The 18,845-nt window shown below is 40.8% G+C and overlaps 2 protein-coding genes across 3 annotated transcripts in view; both read left to right on the top strand.

Annotated features, from left to right (window-relative positions):
- Positions 1-3,072, top strand: part of LOC108696033 (alpha-2-macroglobulin) — a 69,811-nt gene extending 66,739 nt beyond the window's left edge. For both annotated transcript variants that reach the window (XM_041570163.1, XM_018225013.2), the window contains exons 32-36: positions 85-175; positions 254-325; positions 2,041-2,143; positions 2,241-2,285; positions 2,805-3,072. In XM_041570163.1, coding sequence (XP_041426097.1) covers positions 85-175; positions 254-325; positions 2,041-2,143; positions 2,241-2,285; positions 2,805-2,830 — 337 coding nt within the window. In that variant the 3' untranslated portion in view covers positions 2,831-3,072. The remainder of the gene's footprint in view (positions 1-84; positions 176-253; positions 326-2,040; positions 2,144-2,240; positions 2,286-2,804) is intronic.
- A 5,275-nt stretch (positions 3,073-8,347) lies between these two features.
- Positions 8,348-18,845, top strand: part of LOC108695708 (alpha-2-macroglobulin) — a 29,847-nt gene continuing 19,349 nt past the window's right edge. The window contains exons 1-11 of the mRNA XM_018224683.2: positions 8,348-8,497; positions 10,498-10,681; positions 11,574-11,739; positions 13,271-13,323; positions 14,394-14,414; positions 15,349-15,520; positions 15,700-15,784; positions 16,199-16,325; positions 17,134-17,248; positions 17,825-17,940; positions 18,198-18,353. Of these exons, the coding sequence (XP_018080172.2) occupies positions 8,430-8,497; positions 10,498-10,681; positions 11,574-11,739; positions 13,271-13,323; positions 14,394-14,414; positions 15,349-15,520; positions 15,700-15,784; positions 16,199-16,325; positions 17,134-17,248; positions 17,825-17,940; positions 18,198-18,353 (1,263 nt within the window). The 5' untranslated portion in view covers positions 8,348-8,429. The remainder of the gene's footprint in view (positions 8,498-10,497; positions 10,682-11,573; positions 11,740-13,270; positions 13,324-14,393; positions 14,415-15,348; positions 15,521-15,699; positions 15,785-16,198; positions 16,326-17,133; positions 17,249-17,824; positions 17,941-18,197; positions 18,354-18,845) is intronic.

Below are 18,845 nucleotides of genomic sequence, written 5' to 3' on the forward strand. Positions count from 1 at the left end.
ATATTACTGAAGTCAAAGGTTTAGTCTTTCTGTTCTAACTGTAGCAAGTGCCTTGACCCATCCTATATTTGTCTCATCTTACAGTTATGTTGGCAAGCGGGAGAGCTCAAACATGGCGGTAGTGCAAATAAAGCTCCCATCAGGATACATTCCAATAAAGTCTACTGTGAAACAGGTAAGAATAAATTGTATAGCGTGCAAGTGAAGATATTCCAAGAGCTGCTGATCATTGTCCCGTTTTCTCTTCCTTCAGATGACTATTTTCAACAGACTCATTAAAAGAACAGAAACCCGTGTTAATGAAGTTATAGTGTACTTTGAGTTGGTGAGTGTTGGGCTATAATGTGATGACGCAAATAAAGGCTCTGTAACATAGGGTATCTCAAACCCAGAACTAACTCCACTGACCCAGTCATGGCTCACTCTTCTGCCGATAGCAGCCATCATTAGCTTCGGCTGGAGCCTCCGCTATTCAGATGCTAGCCAGGATTTAGTGTGAGAGGACCAAGGAGAGATTTCTGGGCAAGCTAGGGAACAAACCGTATAAAAGGGACGGGGGAGCAGGTAGCATAGATGTGGAACAGGCTGGGTCAAACCAAACAGGCAAAGAGGAACCAATTCAAAGGGCAGAAGCGAAGTCAAGGTCACAGGCCGGGGTCAACACCAAACGGGCAAAGCGGTACCAAATCAGCGAGCAGAAGCAAAGTCAAGATCACAGGCCAGGCGTCAACACCAAACAGTAATGTGGTACAAAATCAGGATCCAAAGGGGCAAATTCACTAACATTCGTAGTTTCGGCAGGCGCAACTTCGCCGCACTTCGCCGCACTTCGCCGCACTTCGCCAGGCGTAGTTTCGCCAGCGCTCCGCAAATTCACTAAAATCCGAAGTTGCGCTCAGGGGTAGCGTAAGGTTGCGAAGTTGCGCTAGCGTTGATTCGCTATGTAAAGCGAAGTTACGCTAGCGAAGGCTAATTTGCATACGGCGCCAAATTCAAATTTCAATGGAGGAATACTTATCAGCACTACAAATGCCTAGAAAACCTTCAAATCAGCAAATAAAAATTAGATTTTGCCCTACACATGTGCCCACTGTCTAGGTAAGTTGCCATGAGTCAGGAAATGTAGGGGGGAAGGAGGGGAGCCCCAAAAAATTTTTCGATCTTTTTCAACCTATCACCCATAATGTAGAAAACACGCCAGCGTTTTTTGGGACTTAGAAAAAATTTTGACTTTTTTTGAAACAATCCCTATCTACTCTATTGCGCTTCGCCAGGTCTGAGGTGGCGAAGGAAGTCTAGCGTAAAAGGTAGCGTTCAGTACACTGCTCAAGGTAGTGAATTTGCGTAGTTACGTCGCTAGCGGAAATTCGCCAGGCGTAAGGGTGCGAAGTAACACTAGCGAACTACGCCAGCGTTCGTTAGTGAATTTGCGCAGTAACGAAAATGCCAAACGCTAGCGAATTAACGCTAGCGTTCGGCGCTTAGTGAATTTGCTCCCATGAGTGGCCAAAACAGGCAGTGGTCAGTACAGGCAGCAGGGACAGGCAAAGGTCAAAAACGAATATCAGACTTGGAAAATACACTCAGTAAGTGTGGAATAGACCTTTATGTTGGACAACAAGAAAAGGAAGATGTGCCTTTAAATATCAGAATTTTCGTGCTGCATTCTGAAGAAAGAGGAGAACACCCAAGCACTGCGCAAAACCAGAAGCGTAGAAGAGTGTGGCGGGTGTCCCCGCTGCCCCACTAGGTCACCAGGTATTCTTACAGGCTTGTCCTTAAGGAAAGAGAAGTCACATTGGGAAATTTTGCTTCTGGATTACAATAGTTTACAGTAAATGTGCAAACTAGCATCTTATAGCATTACAGAGTTGTAGGTCATTATGGTTATTTAGCTTTTTATTTGTATGTTTAAATAGTTGGCTGGGTCACTTAATAAAGAACATGAATCACCTGTCCAACAGACAAAAAAAAATGCATTTTAAAAAATTTTTTAGCTCCACAAGTTTTGTTGACTTTGATGTACATTCATTTCTACAGCTCACCAAATATAGCCAGCATTTTATGTTCTTGGTGGAGCAGGAAATACCCATCAGCAACCTCCAGCCGGCCACTGCTACCGTCTATGATTACTACGAGACAGGTAACTTTAGTAGCTTTTTGTATGAGCCTAAATTTTTCCTTAAAATATGTCTTTTGGTGAATCTAAAAGGCATCTTCTGTTTTTGTATTTCTTACAGATGATATGGCCGTTACCAAGTACAATGCCCCCTGCACTGTAAAAGGTACAACATTGTATTTCTTTCTGTTAATGGGTATCCTTGGCAGCAACCCATAGCCCTAACTGTAAAGCCTAAACATTATTATATTTGCATGTCCTTAAAAAATGCCTTTAAACCCAATGACTATAACTGTCTTGCAGCACAAAATGCGTAAGGATATTTTAAGGATCTGCAAACTTAATAAAGAGAATTTGTTTTTTCACTTATTTAGTCTATATATGTTGGAATTTTTGGAGTTCCTGCTTGTCTTATTTGCTATCGGGTACCCCTGGAACTATAGAAGGGCAATTTATGATCTTAGGGGGAATCTGACCAAAGGTTGGACCTCCAAGGGAGGCTTGAACTAAAAGTATAACAATCACTGCTCTAGATATTGAGAAGTTATTAATCTATAATAAATAATAAATTAATCTATTAATAGAACCATTCTGTTAAGGTAACTCTTTTCCTTCTATCTACTTTATAAGATGGCAGGCAAGATCTATAGATGACACTCTCCTTATTCAATTATTCTCACCTTAGATGGCGAAAACAAAGAACAGCATTAGAAAAGGCAGAGGAAGAAGAAAGTGAGCAGTACCCGCCAACTAAAAGTGGATTTATACAAATGATCAAACATCCTCTTTTCAACGGGCACAAATGGATTGTCACAGTTCCTCTGCCAACCTGATTATTTTCTAGAATATTTCATAATGGACAAAATATGTACATTCCTATTGTGAAAAGAATGGAGAAGATTGTAATCTGATGCCTATTAATTTTATATACAGTATTAAACACTGTACTTGAAGGAACAGTCTCATACATTTGCTCTTGGCCTATAATATAAAACTAAAACAGCGTAGGTATACTCCTGAACTAAGCACAGTTAAGAGGAGCACCCCCCCAATTTTGCTGAAGCAGGGCACCATGAGACTATGACAACAGTGTTCTAAGGATGATTCAACAGAATTAAATATATTCTAAATTAAATTAATTTTCTGTGTAGAGTGGTACCAATAAACAACAACATTGTAAGTATTTAATGTGCTAAGAACAATGCAGCAATAGCTCCTAATCATTGTTGAAGAGAGAGACATCATACATGGTGTGTACTGTATGGTAGAATCCCTTTACTTTTGAATGTAGACAGGGAAAAAGAACGTATTGTGCATTATTGATTCTAAATATAGACTTAAGATATAAGAAGATGACTTAATTTACCTGTGTGTTCGGAACAACTTGATCCACGAAGCTTATGAAAACACATCATAATGATATTGTCTAAAGAAGGTTCCTAAAACCTGAATCACCTCAAATTATTACTTCCTGAAAAATGATAAAAATAACATACAAAGACACACCATGAAAAAGGTCTACTTTTGGATGATGATAACATCACAGAACTGAAATAATGAGAATTAGTAACCTTCTCACTCTGAAATATTTACATTTAGATATTGTAAATGAGTTAGAGATCACTGAATCAAATTTGTTGTCAATGACTTGGATACAGAATCCTTGTAGGCTTGTATATGGAGATAGGGCAAATCCACCAGGGTGCCAGAAGATGTCCAAGTTGATCTGCAGTCCCGGATTGCTACTTCCACCTCCCACAAAGCAATGGCTGAAATTGATCAAAACTAATTGTTTATTATTTGTGTTCAGGTCCCTTGTCAGTTCTGCAGCAGAAAGGACCGGGGGCCCAAAAGTGCTTTGGTGAAGACCAGCGCTGGCAGGTGTTTCCCCTGTTTTATGGAGGATTTAGACCACACCAGCTGTCACCCACAGTTAACCATAAAATGACTTTCAGTTATTTTGAATTTCAGTCCAGTGTTATATGTAAAGACAAGGACAATATTTTTCATAGTTTAGGGACAAGATATGGGCTGATTTAGGAGAATCTAATGGGTACCAACATTAATGGTAATGGTTTAGAGGCTCTTTTTTTAAATGTATGGTGGCATCGAGGGTTTCCAGATATTTTTTCCGGTTGTCAACAGCACCTGCCACCTGTTCGGGGTTCATCATGAATAATGCTTTTCAGCTGAAGTTCTAATGATAAACTAATATCATTCCTGATGAACTCAACAGAAATTACTAAAGCTTGTTTATATTGAACAAATAAAGAGTTTCAAATGAAAAGAATTTGGTGACCATTTTGCACCCAAAACTATAAAGCCTGACACAGAAATGAGCGAAAGTTTACCGGAAATGCTATTTTATTTACTTTTTCTGCTTTTTAATAGAGGCCACATGCAGCTGCACCCCCAGTCTGTGACTAATAGAGAGATAAGGAGAGATAGATACTCTAATCTTCATCAGCAGTCCAAGTTTGGGCCTTTTTTTCCCTATGACTATGAGGATCACTGCTGCCTGTTATTTGACTCCTGACTTGAGTTCCTATACTAGAAGACCGAATGCCCGGATTTGTGGCAAGGCCACATAGGCCCGGGCCTAGGGCGGCGCAATTTCAGGGGCGGCCCAGCCGCATCAGTAACTAGCACTGGAGACTCACGTCAGTCTCCAGTGCTGTTCCCAAGTGTTAAGATGTGCGCATGCGCGCGCACACACTGAGGGGGAAGAGGACGGCACCTGGAAGGGGAGGGACATCACTGGACAGGGGGAAGCGGAAGTGGAGGCGACAGTGCTCGACAGGGGGAAGCGAAGGGGACGGCACAGTGCTGTTCCCGAGTGTTAAGCTATGCACATGCGCACGCCCACAGAAAGCGGAAGGCCCTGGAAGGCAAGGGGACATCGCTGGACAGGGGGAAACCGGAAGTGGAGGTAACAGTGCTGGACAGGGGAAGCGAAGAGGACGGCACTGGTAGGGGAGCGGGGGCAAAGAGTAGAGCCGGCCTAGGGGTGGCAAGTTTGTAAATCTGGGCCTGGAACATATAAAGGGCTGTTTACTATCACAAGTGTGGTGAGCAAAGTGCATTTCTGGGCACAAACTGCAATGTGTTTTTATCCATAATTTGTTTTTATTCCCAACACCATTGTGGCTATGTTATGCAATGACACAATCCACTGGTGGAACCCGGGGAGCCCCTAAGGGCCCACTGCCCAGTCCCCCCCCTACTACGGACCCACTGCCTCTTCCTGCAGATAAGGGTCCACCACTCCGTCTGATTACTGCTGCCACAAGCACTAATGATTACCGCCATTTTCCTGCACTCCACTGTCTGTCCATGTGCCGGGGCTCAACAAGATGATGGCCCACCGGTTTTTTCCCAGTGCCCCTGGAGTCCAGTCCAACCCTGAACACAGTTGTTCAACATTCATCAAAGGAAGCAGGATGGACCCATTGACAACTACATGAAAGTGCAGGAGTGTCTTTGAGACCAAAGGAATTGTGTAAATATGCACTTTCCATTTGGTGCTTTCTGAAACACCTGCACTTTGTCTTTTCTGAAGCACCTGTATTGTGGGTGCATTTATAAATGACTCCTGTGTTCTCTCTTGTTTTTACATTCCAGTTCTTCCGGTTCCATGTTAATGTGTGCAATTAAAAGTCTTCAAAATAAATGTATTTGCCTGTAACACCTGCCTAGGTGTTACCATAATCTATGTGTGTGAGGTGATTACTGCTGGGAGTCCATTCTCCATATTTGCTCATCTGATGTCACTGTCCTTATATCAAACAAACAAACAAAAATATGATAACCACACACAGGTCATTACTCTTCATTCTAAATTGGGAATTTACAGATGGGACCAATAAACATAACATTTTCTTGCTCATATCATACCCCCAGGGAGAGTAAAAAACATCAATCCACTGACATTGACTTTCAGTCTTCTGCAGAATTTAGAAGGATGAAGACCTTCTATTGTCAATACTTCATTTTTCTACCAAAACTATCTCATGGGAAAGGAGTATGTCCCTTCCATGGTTTAAAAAGATTGTTCAGTTCTAGGACACATAATTCTCTAAGCTGTATACGTTTGTGTTATAGTCCTTCAATGGACCAATGTTATATCTTGCTTGTTTTTGTAAAACCCAATAAAACTTTTTTTCTAGGACACCTGCACAAATTATTTTTGCCTCCAACCCTGTGCTCTGCAGATAGGATAACATCAAAAGTCAAAAATAGCCTTTCTTGCTAAGAGGGACATCTGGCACTTCCAACCTCTTGGACATAGTAACATAGAGTAGTAAGTTAGGTTGAAAAAAAAGACACAAGTTCAACCTTTTAAGTCTATATATAACCTGCCTAACTGCTAGTTGATCCAGAGGAAGGCAAACAACCCCATTTCTGCACTGTTTCTTACAATGATCAATAACCTATCTTGGCCATGGTTTGCTCCTCAGGCATAGTTTGCTATTACACTGGACCCCTGACATGCATGCGGGTCTCCTCTATTCAAGGAAGACAGTGGGGCTCATTTATCAACACTGGGCAGATTTGCCCATGGGCTGTTACCTATAGCAACCAATCAGTGATTAGCTTTATAAAGCCAGCTGCAAGAAGAACAATGAATACATCAATCTGATTGGTTGCCATAGGTAACAGCTCATGGGCAAATTTGCCCAGTGTTGATAAATGAGCTCCAGTGTCATTCACACAGGCGTCTTGCTGAAACTTGGGTGTCATTTTGTGAGTTTTAATCTGCTTGGTGGTACCATAATCAGGTGGTAATATGACAGGAAGAAACACACTCCTTTCTACAGTAGAGAATGTCCTTTCCCCATCTACACTAGCTGGACCAACTTTAAGGTATTCTGAAGAGTTCCAGATAGTTACTGTAAATATGCCTTTAGTAATTTAAGTGGCACTAATTTAAGGTTCTAAACTAACCCAGACCCTCTTTTACTGGTTTCACCCAGTAGCAGTTCTTCTCCTAGTGCCCTCCACATATTGACTTGTGATTAGGGCATAGCCTCAGCCTATTCGATCTCATCCCCTGTCCAACGTTACTCTTAGAACAGCAATGGGAGCAACTATATCGCTGGCCAACACAGGTAAGAAGTTTCCAACATGCCCTTTCCCAGGGTGATTCCCATTTTAATGTATCAATAAGCGTTAATAGTAGCAAAGCAGCAACAGCTGAGGGACATAGATTGATCATTATGCTCTACATAAATTAGGATGAAAATGACAAATCAATGAGTTTTGGCACTTTGCTGACACCTGGGTAATATCAATACGAGCTAATGGTGAGTTGAGATGGAGACTGTAATTGAAAGGGAAGATCATTCAAGGCAACTGCTATAAATAAAGTCAGTGTACCCTGTCATGACATCTTGGCAAAAGGGAATTGTAAATCTGAGAGGCGCCAGTTCATATGGTCCAGTTAAGTTTATGTGCTACATATATACAGGCATTGCATCTGTGTGACTCTTTGGCTCTATTAAAAATATCCCTAAGGAAATGTAAGTTGGTTCATGTATATCCACCCATTATTTACATGTCAATTGTGGCTGTTCTTTAGGAAACAAGTTCCAACATGTGAAAGTTATCAGGGAAGTATTGGGCTGGGAAGATAATTGCAATATAGGTTAATGTTGTCCAATTGATCCACCTCTAGTCTAGTAATTTTCAATTAGGCTCTTCAACAGTTAAGGTAGTAGCTACCTCCACATCTGTATCACACATAGTGAAAGAAACCGGAGAGCCTTCCAATGAAAATCAATGTAGTTTTATTGAAGCACTACATGTTTTGGACTACAAGGGTCCTTCCTCCAGTGGAGATAATGGCACTTTTGTGTATAGAGTTACATATCTATTGACCTGGTTCTGCAAGGCAAGGCAACACAGCAGAATTGGCGAGGATGTAATATCCTAAGGAGTGGAACAGTACCCCTTTAGTCCATGGATTTTGTAGAAGCTTCCAAATCCAATCCGTACTGAAGGACTTAGTATTGAGGGGGGGGGAGCAAAAAATATTTTTTTTCAGTGAGGCTTCAAAAGGGCAGTATCAGCTTGCTCTGTCTGTTATTACAGACCTAAACTCCCCACACACACCTTTACAATGCTCAGTTGTGCACGTTGTTAAGGCAGGGTTCTGACTGTAAATACGAGAAGTGCTATTGAGCAACTAGCAGGTGGTTCCTTATGGGAGTTCCCTCTATTAGAGTTTTATAAACCCCGGGAGCAGCAGGAGCAGGTCGGCACAGTAGAAGTTGGTTTACACAGGAACCAGCTGGCTCCCCTCACTGCCACAATGAACCCAAGGAGGTTCCTCCTGTTCTCTTGCCTCCTGGGTCTCATCGCTGGAGCCACCTCAAAGCTGTAAGTGATACAACAGATGGGGGGTTTAATGTGAAACAAACTGTGTGTATATACTCACCTTCCTGCCACTCATACTAGTCATAGTGATTGGTTGGTGTATTCTTCTTTCTTTCTGTATTATTTACTGTAATCATCCTGGAGACCATGGGGTGCTTCACCAATGAGGCCAGTTGAGGCTGTCGCCTCAGGCGGCAGCGCCCCACTAGGTACTAGGGGCAGCAAAAATGCTGCTCCTGGTACTTTAAGAGCGAATTTCCGGGGGAGGGGGGGCAGCAGCAACTGCTGCTGCCTCAGGCGGTGGAGGGGCCAGGATCGCCCCTGTGGAGACCCCAACAGTCCTACCTTCATCCAGATTTTAGAGATAGAAGGGGTCCAGGCCAAGGACAAAGCAAATGCAACAGTTGGAATGTTCAGTTGCTCCTTAAATACAACATATTCTATGTGTCGGATGGTGATGTTTTTTCTGGTCGATACAAAAAAATCTTGCGTACTACAGGTATTCATGGCAGGCAGATTATCTGTAGAGTGTTTTCTTTTTCCTGCTGGCGGTTAATTAGTGACTGTTGTGGTATTAGGACACACACCTAAAGAAATTAATCATGTTGCCTTTTTAAAATAATAAACCTAGAACATATTACACATTCTATTCTGCCATAGACCCTCTGTGCCTTTTATTCTGCCCCTTCAATACACACAGGTGCAATGCTAATATGCCCATGCTACAAGGCAGAAGAACCTCTGAGTGAGCCACCCTGCTGCCTAATAGTCTTAGCAAAAAGAAATGAATCTGCCGACTGAAAAGAAAATTAACCAGTTGCAATTTGCAGGAGCTTCTCATCACTTTATGCAGAACTGATTGTAAATACTTTCAGTGCTTGCTGTAACTGTACTTCAACAAGTAAAAAGCTAGTACAAATACTAGTACCCTACTATACCTGCTATCCCACAATCACACTCCCTTCCCAGAGACTATTATCCACTGTTACTATAGGCACCATCTCTCCCTACTATACCTGCTATCCCACAGTCACACTCCCTTCCCAGAGACTATTATCCACTGTTACTATAGGCACCATCTCTCCCTACTATACCTGCTATCCCACAGTCACACTCCCTTCCCAGAGACTATTATCCACTGTTACTATAGGCACCATCTCTCCCTACTATACCTGCTATCCCACAGTCACACTCCCTTCCCAGAGACTATTATCCACTATTACTATAGACACCATCTCTCCCTACTATACCTGCTATCCCACAGTCACACTCCCTTCCCAGAGACTATTATCCACTGTTACTATAGGCACCATCTCTCCCTACTATACCTGCTATCCCACAGTCACACTCCCTTCCCAGAGACTATTATCCACTGTTACTATAGGCACCATCTCTCCCTACTATACCTGCTATCCCACAGTCACACTCCCTTCCCAGAGACTATTATCCACTGTTACTATAGACACCATCTCTCCCTACTATACCTGCTATCCCACAGTCACACTCCCTTCCCAGAGACTATTATCCACTGTTACTATAGACACCATCTCTCCCTACTATACCTGCTATCCCACAGTCACACTCCCTTCCCAGAGACTATTATCCACTGTTACTATAGACACCATCTCTCCCTACTATACCTGCTATCCCACAGTCACACTCCCTTCCCAGAGACTATTATCCACTGTTACTATAGACACCATCTCTCCCTACTATACCTGCTATCCCACAGTCACACTCCCTTTCACAAAACGGATACCATGAAGTTACATGGAAATTTGATTGGCATATGTCCATGTACTCATCAAATTTGATTTTACTTAAGTTCAAAAGCTGGATCTAATCATATCAAATGTATCAAATCATATGATTTATGTAGTTTTCACTTGTGAAAGTGAATGATGCAGTGAATGAATGAAGTAGGAAGTCATCATTATTTTGGTTGTATTTTATTTCTGTGTAATTATTGCACAGAATGGTTTAATTCTTTATTGCTTTTGCAGGCACCATGTCCTGACTATCCCAGTAGAGCTGAGCAGTGGTGAGACACAGAAGGCCTGTGTGAACTTACAAGACTATGAACAAGCAGTTAGCCTCCATGTTGTTTTGCTGAACAATGGAGTTGAAACCACTATCTTTAAAGAAACAGTTCAACCTCCTCGTTACTTTATGTGCAAAGAGTTTCCAGTAAGTGTTTCTCAGCTAAATCATAAATACATTAAGAAGGCAACAGGGTCACTTAACACAAAGCACGAGGTGGATAAATACAGAAAAGTGGAAACTTGTTGGGACATTGATTGGAAAATACTGTATAAATCAGTAGATGCTTCTTTACTGAGCATCAACAAAAAAATATGCATAGGATTTAGTTCATGTTAATGTGGGTCAGTGTGGGTCATACACATCTGTTATATGGATTAATGTTGACTGACACACTGTTCAAGCCAATAGAACATCATAGAACCATTTAAAGGGTAATTATTAAAATCCACCAAACTAGTGGACAGTTAATAAATCATATCGGTTTCACAAATAAACTTTATTCAATATTTTTCTTTTCGTTGGATAGCCCTAATTCTCTCTCAGTGAGGGATTTACTGGTCTTTTGGGATGAACTTATAACTGTCTCTGACTGAGGGTTCTGGTGGTCCTTTGGGAAGAATCCTTATTACCATTTCAGTGAGGAATCTAGTGGCCTTTTGGGACAAACTCCAATTCTCTCTTGGACACACTGGTCTTTTGAGATGAACCTCTAATTAACCAAGAGTTCCAGTTCTCTCAGTGGTCTTTTCGGATGAACCTGTAATTGTCTCTGACAAGAATTCCAGTGGCCCTTTGGAATGAAGCCCATAACTGTCTCTTGGAGAGGGTTCACGTTGTCTTTTGGGATGAACCCATAAAGCACCCCGTGGTCTTTTGGCACGAAATTTCTACTAGGAGAGACATACTTTAAAATTTCTTTCAGGATCTCTTAGGTGTCTTTTTATATGAGTTCAAATGTCTACAGAAGATTTTTTTTCCTGTGGACTGAATCCATGGCAAAGCCATTCCCTACTTATTATCCCCCCGTCTCTCCAAGGTTCCGACAGTAGAATCCGATACACCTGTCGCTGTGACGCTTTCTGCAATCAGTGGTGAAGAAAAGGTTTTGGATCGGAAGACCGTGGTGATTGTTCCGCAGCAGAAGAGACAAACTGTTACATTCATTCAGTTCGACAAACCTATCTATAAGCCTGGGAATAAAGGTAATTCAGGGCCATGAAACAGAGGCAAATAGAGTTGAAGGGGAAGCAAACCCAATTCTAACATTTTGCATATTGATAACACATTCATTCTAGGCACCTTTCCAATATAGATTTGTAAATAATCTTAAAGTTACTTGTAAATTTGGTATCAAAAGAAGTGTCGATGTCTGTCTAGTGATGTCATCAGTGATGTAAATGTTGTGACATGACTCACTTAAACTTGTGTATTATTATAAAGTACCTCTTGTTGGAAAATATGAGGATATTAGAAGCAACCTTGAAGTTCCATGACCTGTATAAAATATGATCAAAGAACTCCTTTGTGACTTATAATATCCTGATATATTACAATAGGGGGTACTTTATTCACTATATATTGGAGCTCCACTTAAGCCAAGTGATGAACATTAAGAGATTTAGTGATATTTACATACCAGCCCAATTTTGGGAATATCAAAATTGTTATTTAATTGCAACTCATTCCTCTGTACAATGTTTCAGCTGGATCTGCAGGTTTTGAGGGTCCCCTCCTATAGGTGCAGCTTATTGGCATACTTCCAGTCATATTGCTATTCTTTTCTTTTTGTGATTCAGGCTGTGTATGTGTGGAAGTTTATGGCCAAGTTCTACTACACCCTTCCCTGCCCTCAGCTATTACTTATTGTGATCAGTCTAATGTAAATCACTACTCCAAATAATCACATTTACAATCACAAGTGCAGTGTGCAACATGCAATTTCAGGTGAAAGTCAAAGTTTCCCTGATAATTCCACCATATTTATGGAGATGAGGGCAGATTGCTCCCGATGCATTTTGCTTTAATTTCAACCTGAATTGTATGTAATTGTGCAGAAAATCTTTGATGATAGATTGCCAGTAATTCTGCCGTAAGTGGTCAAAATGACACCTGTGTCCCATGTTGATGGAGGTCACTGTGGGAACCTTGGATTTATCCCCACCTTTGAGGTGGCAGTAGCTTCAGGGTTCCACATCGTCAGTAGGTGTACCAAATGCAACTGTACAAAAGTGCAAGTAAAAGCTTTATGCAAAAGTACCTTTGATGAATGGTCTCAGTTTGCTCAAGGATCACACCCATTTTAGCTCAACTGTAGCTGCAGTTGTGGTCATACATGACCCCTCAAATCAAGAGCTACTGGGTGCTTTGAGACAACAGCAGTTAAAAGGTTTCTGCAATTAAGTTGAGCCACCAGGAATCAAGTTGTACAGATCAAGTCATGGACTACCAAAGGAGCTTGGCACAAGCAATAATTACTCAGGTCTAATCCAACATCCCTCAGAAATGTCTCAGTTGACCCTTGCTCATCTGGCAGCCATGGAGGCATCTAAGGAAAAAATAGGGATCGTTGTTTTGACTCACGATGTTTACTTTGTTTATATGGAACATCAGTTACACTTCTGTGTGTGGAAATCCAGGTAGAAGAGATATAGTTATTGGATAAAAAAAATAAAATACAAGACAAGATGTTCCCATGATCCCTAAAATGCTTAATGTAAATGTATTGCTTTACAGTGCAATGTCGATTGATCACAATGGATTCTCTGCTGCACCCAGTAAATCAGAAGGTAAACTGTCACTACGACTCTGCATGAGGGGGTGTCATATGTTTTCTGGTGAATGGATGAATGTTTAATGCCTTTCAGAAAGCCACTTGCATGAGAGTGGGGCAAATAGGATTCTCTGGTATCAGGAGACCAGTGGGGTTGAGCTTCATCCTCCAGGAGACTTGATGAATAGATGAGGGCATAACAGAAATACTCTAGCGTGACCCCTCACACTTCCTGTTTGACTTCCGTTTTTCAAGTGTCCTATCTACAGTAGAGTGGACCTATAGGATTATAGGAAACCCCAATGAAAGGAGGCCATTGGTCAGTGACTAGCTTTGACAGCAGAACTGACAGCAGAACTGTACCCTCAAATTTTAGCCCCCTACACTGGAAAATGCTCTCCTTTGGTCTTCTTCACATCCATTGAGGAGGATGGACCACCCAGGTACAGAACTGCCTTCGTGGGAGGAGAGCAGAGTCATGGTCCCTAACTTAAACTTCATATATATGCACATTCAGATGCAGAGCACCCTAATCAGAAGGACTCTGCTGCACTTCTGGCCAGGTTAAGAGCAAATAACCCCTAATGGTTTTTTTTTTGGTTTTTTTTTAATGAGCTCTCATTTTCTATAAGTGAAAGAAAGATCAATTGATCTTTTTGGATGAACCCCAATTCTTTTGCAGTGAAGGATTCATTGGTCTACTAGGATCAATTCTGTCTCATTGAGGGATCCGTCGCTCTTTTGGGATGAATCCCAATGAACTCCAATTCTGTCTCAGTGAGGGATCTATTGGTATTTTGGGATTCAGTGTGGGATACATTGGTCAATTAAGAATAACTGTCATTCTGTCTCAGTGAAAGATCCATTGAGCACATGGGATTCTCTAATAGCAAGGAACATATTGATCATTGTAATTTTTTGGGAGATTTTTCGAGACTAGTCTCAAGTTCTCTCTCAGGGAGGTGAGAGTGTCCAACTATTGTGTGTGCCACTTACATGCATGTGTGGTTGTTAATGTTAATGCTTATGTGCTGGGGTTCTAATCCATATACCAAATGGAATAACATCTCATGTTTTATCTTTCAGTTCACAGCTGTTTACCTTCAGGTAAGAATAGAACTGGTCCATAAACCAAAAGTTATTGTTATCCAAATATGATCATATTGCGCAACCCTTCCCCCCAAGGAACTTAAAGGGGTGGTTCACCTTTGAGCTAACTTTTAGTATGTTATAGAATTGCTAATTCTAAGCAACTATTCAATTAACCTTTATTTTGTATTTCTTATAGTTTTTGAATTATTTGCCTTTTTCTTTGGATTCATTCGAACTTTCAAATGGGTTTTTTTTTTTTAAATGAGCTCTTATTTTCTATAAGTGAAAGATCAATTGATCTTTTTGGATGAACCCCAATTCTTTTGCAGTGAAGGATTTATTGGTCTTCTAGGATCAATTCTGTCTCATTGAGGCATCCGTCGCTCTTTTGGGATGAATCCGAAATCTGTCTCAATACGTGATCCATTGGTCTATTGGAATGAACTCCAATTCTGTCTCAGTGAGGGATCTATTAGTAATTTGGGATTCAGTGACGGACATATTGGTCAATATGCCTTCATTTTGTATTTCTTATAGTTTTTGATTTTTTTGCCTTTTTCTTTGGATTCTTTCGAGCTTTCAAATGGGGGGTCACTGACCCCATTTAAAAAACAAATGTTCTGTAAGGCTACAAATCTATGGTTGTTGCTACTTTTAATTACTCATCTTTATATCCAGGCCTCTCCTATTCATACTCCAGTCTATTGTTTAAATCAATGAATGGTTGATAGGATAATTTGGACCCTTGTTACCATATTGCTGAAACTGCAAATAGGAGAGCTGCTGAATAAAAAGCAAAATAACTGCAGACCGGGATAGGTACCTTTTATTGGAAAATAAACTTTATGTAGAACATATGCCAAGGTTAATACATAGGTTGGCTATGATTTCAGTTGGATTTAGTCTCATGGCCTTTAGGCTTATGCTATGTCTTTCCTTTCTTCTGTAGGATCCTTCACGGAGTCGCATAGCCCAGTGGCTAAATCTGACTGCACAACGTGGTGTGGTGGAACTGTTCTTCCAGCTTATCAGCGATGCGGCTCCGGGCACCTACAATATCATTGCTGAGAACACACCAGATAAAATTTCTGTCAAAGAATATTTTAAAGTGGAGGAATACAGTAAGAATTCAGTTCCATATCGTTTACTATATCACTAGGGGGGTCTACATGCTGTATTATTTTTGTTTCTGTCAAACCATTGGGTGCTATCAGGTCATCCCTCACTAATGTCTCTCTCTTGTTTTTTAATATTTTCTCACTGATCCTGATTCTATTTAACAATATTTGTTCCCTTTCAGTACCACCTAGATTCAGCGTCTCTGTGGTTTCCCCTCATACTTTATCTGTTTTGGACGAGGCAATGAAATTAAATGTCTCGGCTATGTAAGTAATATTGTAAGGATATTAGAAGCTCAATCACCATGAAGGCACATGTGGTATGAAATTGTAGTAAAATGTTAATGACTGATCCCCAACACCAGAGCTACAGTGTGGCGTATAGGTTCTGGCGGTAGGAATCTCTTTTTTTCTATGGATGGGAAGCAGAAAGTGAGGTCTATTGCAGGTTCTGGTGACAGGTTCACTGAATGGAACTGGGTGTAGGCACTTAAAGCAGCCTTAATTTTCCTTGAGAGCACCACAAGGGTCATTGCAACACCCCAGATATAGCCTAAAAGGAAGAGCCATCATCCTCATTTAGTAGACAGACATTTGGATCAACACAGTTTAATACAAGATAAATATTTGAATTAATGGTACTATAACATTTGTAGCATCTTAATGGCCTTTCTCCATCAGATACACTTATGGTCAGCCAGTGCCGGGTACAGTCACAGTAAGGATCTGCAAACAAATCTTCTCCTTTGGACAAAGGCAAAACTGCTTAAAAGACAAATCCGAAAAATGCTTAAATACAACTGAGCAGGTGAGTTTACAAAAATGCTTGCAGCCTGAAGGAGATTTGGGGTGAGTGCTTATTTGTACTCTGGGTTATCCTGGAACTATAGCAGGGTGACTGTTACCCCAATGTTTCTATATATCTGTAACCTTGTTATGAGCTAAGGGGGCCCAGCCTGAAGGTCAATTAGGGGGGGATTTGGGGTGAGGGCTTATTTGTGTCCTGGGTACCCCTGGAACTATAGCAGGGTGACTGTTACCCCAATGTTTCTATATATCTGTAAACTTGTTATAAACTAAGAGGATCCAGTCTGAAGGCCAGTTAGGGGGAGATCTGGGTTGAGTGCTTAATTAGATTCAACTTGAGGATGGAAAGATGCAATGTTGGATAGAATCCATTGCACTATACTGAATTGTGCGCCATGAGTGAATCAGATGGGGAAGTGTTCTTACTCTGTATATATTGTTTACAAAATACAATTTTTGTAATACTCCTCCCCTCCCCACAGACACATACAGATGCAGCCACTTTGGTTTGTCTGTTTGACGCAGAATAACTAAACACAGATATCCCATTTATCTCATTTAACACAGAAAACTGCGTCACAACATCCCATCTAATTAAAGCATTCACCATTGTTCACAATGGTGCTTTGGTATGCTAATGGAAAGGTTAAATGCATTAAATGAGTTAAGATGACTTTAGATAACGCAGTTTCTTCAATTAACCATGAGTCATGACGCATTTATCTCACAAATCCAAGTGGCTTCATCTGTACACATGAAGTCACTGAATCTGTCTAATCTCTCTCTCTCCTCCTAAACACATATTGCAGCTGGGCCCTGATGGAACATACCAAGCTCAAATTGATCTGAACCCTTTAAACATAGGGCTCTCTGTCTTTCGGTCCTCCCTGTCTGCGGACATCACAGTGGCCGAGCAAGGCACAGGTAAAGTAGTTCTAATTTCACTTTGTTGTCTTTAGAAAGAGCAATAAACACCTGTGACTCCTTCAAAGATGGGTATAAACATGAGTTAATGCGTGTTGCAGGATGCTTGGAATTGTAATGGAATAGCATATAAATATCCAAAGTAAATAAACAGTGCTTGATCTATAGAGCAGGTGTATAAAACTGGGGAAACATGTTGCCCTCAAGGGGTTCTTCATGGTCGTATCCTTGAATCATGTTATTCTAGATTTCCATGGATTCTAAAATAACAAATCATGGCTTCATTATATCCCAGTCTTTTGGGTATAACTAAAAAATGGACTTTCAGGTGGAAAAGCCGTGAAGGTCTTTAAACCTCATTTTTTCATATGATGGATCTTCTCTCACAAAAAAGAGTATGCTTTCATGGGCATCTGGAGGGACATCTTAGCAACTTTGTGCAAGGAATAGTGACCTAGTCTTAATTTCTTCTTCAACTGGGCCTCCAAATACCCATGGGTTGGACCTTGATTATGTAATACAGTCAACCAATGCAGATCAAGATAAATAATCTGGTTCTTTTGTCTTATGTTGCAGGGGTCCAAGTAAGAGAAAATCATCACATTGGCGTCAGTAGCCAGCTTGCCAGTCTCTCACTTGACTATGAGTCTCTGCAGAAGTATTACAAACGGGGGCTACCTTACGTCTTTAGAGTGAGTGTAATTTTATCCGAAAAAATTATTTAATGACTCTTTTACAAAAATATATTGCATTCAAGCATTTGGCGGCACATATTGTAGCCCCACCCACACAAGAATGATGTATATTTAATGTTCTGTATATCCATTGCATAGGCTGCCATGATCTTAAGAACAGAATTGGGGTTTCTGTTATATTATTATATGACTGACATCATAGATGATAACTGCAAATGATTCATGCTGTTAAGTCTCGTGCATCTTAATTACAGGTGACATTGACAAATGAGAAGGGCCAGCCTCTTGCTAACGAAGAACTGGATCTGGAAATTTCTAGCAGTGTTTTTCAGAAAAAAACAGACCAGGCTGGAAAGGCAGAGTTTCAGATTGATACCTCCAGCTTTGTGATGTCCAATTTCACCTTCAAGGTAAATATCTTATTAAAAAAAGATGAATGTTTATAGAACAGCAATGTTATTGACCCTAGGATCTAGTGGAAATAACACATTTGGAAGTTCTCATGTAAATACAGTGACAGTTACATAGTTAAATAGTTAGTTACATAGTTAAATCGGGTTGAAAAAAGACAAAGTCCATCAAGTTCAACACCTCCAAATAAAAACCTAGCATCCACACACACACCCCTCCCTACTGTCACATAAATTCTATATACCCATATCTATACTAACTATAGAGTTTAGTATCACAATAGCCTTTGTATTATGTCCACAACCTCACTGTCCTCACTGTGATGAACCCCCTACTCTGCTTCAAATGAAATTTCTCTTTTTCTTATAGTCTGAAGGGGAGGCCTCTGGTACAGTGATCAGTCATGTTTTTGTTCTGGGTCCTTGAACCCGATGGACCTAGTTACTGATTATGAAGCAAATTGGCTGCTGTAGAAGGGACAGTGAAACTGC

The sequence above is a fragment of the Xenopus laevis genome, chromosome 7L (genome assembly GCF_017654675.1).
Source record: "Xenopus laevis strain J_2021 chromosome 7L, Xenopus_laevis_v10.1, whole genome shotgun sequence".
Classification (NCBI taxonomy): domain Eukaryota; kingdom Metazoa; phylum Chordata; class Amphibia; order Anura; family Pipidae; genus Xenopus; species Xenopus laevis.